The sequence below is a fragment of the Physcomitrium patens genome, chromosome 20 (genome assembly GCF_059467195.1).
Source record: "Physcomitrium patens ecotype Gransden chromosome 20, ASM5946719v1, whole genome shotgun sequence".
NCBI classification, from domain to species: Eukaryota; Viridiplantae; Streptophyta; class Bryopsida; order Funariales; family Funariaceae; genus Physcomitrium; species Physcomitrium patens.
Genome location: NC_143429.1, coordinates 16,744,396 through 16,747,264, shown reverse-complemented (window position 1 = coordinate 16,747,264; position 2,869 = coordinate 16,744,396). Strand labels below are relative to the sequence as shown.

The 2,869-nt window shown below is 38.6% G+C and overlaps 1 protein-coding gene across 1 annotated transcript; it reads left to right on the top strand.

The window, feature by feature from the left end:
- Positions 1 to 617: 617 nt before the first annotated feature.
- On the top strand, positions 618 to 2,562 carry LOC112273403 (uncharacterized). The gene is made up of 2 exons (XM_024502130.3): positions 618 to 905; positions 1,581 to 2,562. The coding sequence occupies exons 1-2, from the start codon at positions 856 to 858 to the stop codon at positions 1,966 to 1,968; spliced, it is 438 nt and encodes a 145-aa protein (XP_024357898.1). The 5' UTR covers positions 618 to 855; the 3' UTR covers positions 1,969 to 2,562.
- The last annotated feature ends 307 nt before the right edge of the window (positions 2,563 to 2,869 follow it).

Below are 2,869 nucleotides of genomic sequence, written 5' to 3'. Positions count from 1 at the left end.
TTAACTGTAAATTTTTAAGTTCAATAATGTCAAAAATTAACTTCCAAAAATGCAATGAACTAGCTTACTAAAATTTTAAGAAGTAGAAATTATTAAAAAAATATATAAATATCATTCAAATTATCTAATAAGTCTTTCATACTAAAAATTTATAGTTTTAAAATATATATATATATATATATATATATATATATAAATTAAAAGCTATATATGAAAATGAAATAAAATATTTTAAAGTTTGTGCTCAATTGTGAAATGGTATCTGGTAATTTTCAAATAGAGACAAATACTTTTAGAAGTGGAATTCTGATGGGTTGTTTTGATTTGAGTTGAATCTAACTTTCTATTAGTAAATTTATATGATATGTTAGAATGATAAAGTAAAATAACCTAGACAAATAAAGTAAAATTATAATAAGCGCATCAAAATCTAATAAATCAAGAGAGAGAGGGGAGGGAGGGAAGGGATAAGAACAACAAATAAGATCTCACACGCACTCGCCACTTGGTCGCCATAGAAGAGTGACACGTGTAACACCCGCCACTTATCTGGACGCTGAGGGAGGGAGTGCGGCTAAACCAGATGAATGCTTCACGACTTTCCTTTTTGACCCCCACCTCCACACCCCCTCTCGCCACAGCTCCCTCCCTCCCTCCCTGGTTTGCTTGTTTGTTTGCTTGCTGACTTTTCCCTTCAATTCTTCAATTCTTCTTCTGCTTCTTCTTCGTCTTTATTAGTCTACCCTGCTGCATCTTGGTCTGTATTGTGCTGCTTTCTCACCGCCCTCCATCCTCTCTACCTCTTCGTTGTCGTTGCTGCTGCTGCTTACTTATTTTATTTGATTACCCAACACTATGGCCTCAGAGGATGACGAATCCGACTTCAGCAGTGAGGATATCAAGAGGTGAGCCAATACCATCACCACCCTACCTACCTACCCCCTTTTAGTACATAATCTACTTGTTGGCCATTACCCCTCCTTTCATCTCTTGATGGCCATCCTCTGTCACGGATTGGTAACTGTTCTACAGATCCGCGTTACTAAACGCGGTATTTGTTACAAATCGTTGTTCCATTCATTTGCGCAACCAAGTTCTTGCCCTGGACTCAAATTGTTTTGCAAATACATTAAAAAAAAAAAAAAAAAAAAAAAACTGAGGCATTTTGAATTTTACCTTGTCTTTGGCCTTTTTGCTCGTCTGTATTCGGTCGTGGATAGATGTCGTCTAGTTAGATATGTAAACCATCATTTCTTGTGGAGAGCCGCTTTTAGGGTTTCCTTTAGACGGTATAGGAAATCACAATCTGTAAAAAGTTAATGCATGGTGACAGTTATTGCACAACGTGATAGGACCCTTTTGTGACCTACTTAGCTTCTACATATGCATGAGAAGTTTGGAAAGAGTTTATTGAAGTACTTTGGCTATTGCGATTGTTTCTATGAGTCTCTAGATCCAGCTTAGACATCCACTTGTTGAAACTCATATTCTGTTCACTGGATGGTGTCGTCATTTTTCGTATTAGAATTTGGTCCTAACTGACAATGTACATCATTGGGTGTCTTGTTGTTTTGTTCAAGGTGCGTTCTAACCAAGGATCCTAGTACATTTATGATGACGGACAGTGATAACCACGGTAAAGATCCTGCGACAGGCTCTACTGGAACTCGAGACGCACATTTAGATTCTACTTCCGAGAAACATTCTCCTCCTTCTGGGAACCTCGGTAGTGGCGGTGGCCCGGAGACTGTGTCAGACATGCAGCCCCTTACAGAAGACTCCTACGGTGGTGGTTTATATGGACACGACGCACCCAACACCCCAACATCGCAGTACACATGCCATGCTAGTGACTTCCAGAGTGCTGAAGGTCAAGAATCCGACATGCCTGACAGGAAAGGAGTTCATGAACCCCCTTCTTCTGGTGATCGTGCGACTGATATCACTGGTATCTCCTACATACAGTGAGTATTAAAACAAAAGAATCTGTTTTGAGGTCAATGTTACCTTTCTTTATATGCGATTTTGAGTGGCTCAGTGCTGCTAAATTATGTTACGCATTTTGTTGCATCGCTGTCAGCCCAAGCTGTGTGTAGAGATGATATAAGAAGCTTCAGGAGCAACGGCCTCGCGTTATTGATCCTGAATCACCTACAGGATGTAGGATTAAAGTATACTCGGCCCAGCAAGTGGATGCAGGGCGCTATGTTTCTGTATATAAAGCTAATGTCTACAAGTAGTTTGTTCAGAAATGCTCCAGAAACGTTCCAGAAACGAGAACAGTTAAGGAAAGCATAAGGTCTTTCTTTGATGATGGAGGAGTTGCGGCTAAAGTTTACCGATTTAGTGGATGATTAAAGGTAACCAGTAACCTGTTCAGATGTAAGTTTGTACAACCTTCATATCTACTTGACAAGCTAATATCCACGAAAATTTCGTTTATCTGGTGAAACCTGCTACTTCTGTAATTTTTTAAGATTATGCTGTCGGCATTTTCATAAATGCGGCAGAAGTCATAAGGGTGAAATAGGCAAAACTCCAATATATTTTTGTTGTTGTGCCTACTGTGACTTATCATAAACACTTTCATGCTTCCACGAATGGTGGAAGTTCACCCACGAATGTGAATGCCACAACACTGCTTCGAAGAATCACCCTGCTTGGTCCAGAGTGGAGCTGTCCTAGAGATCGACACATTAATATGTATTGGAGTTTATCAATTATTCTCTAATTAAACAGTAACTTATTAACTGTTTTAATGTATAAAAAAATCTTGATAAGTAAGAATGTTTTAGAGCATAAAATCATGTCAATAAAGGTCGGATTGATAGTAATAAATTATCTTGAAGTTGCTGTATAAATCCTTCTT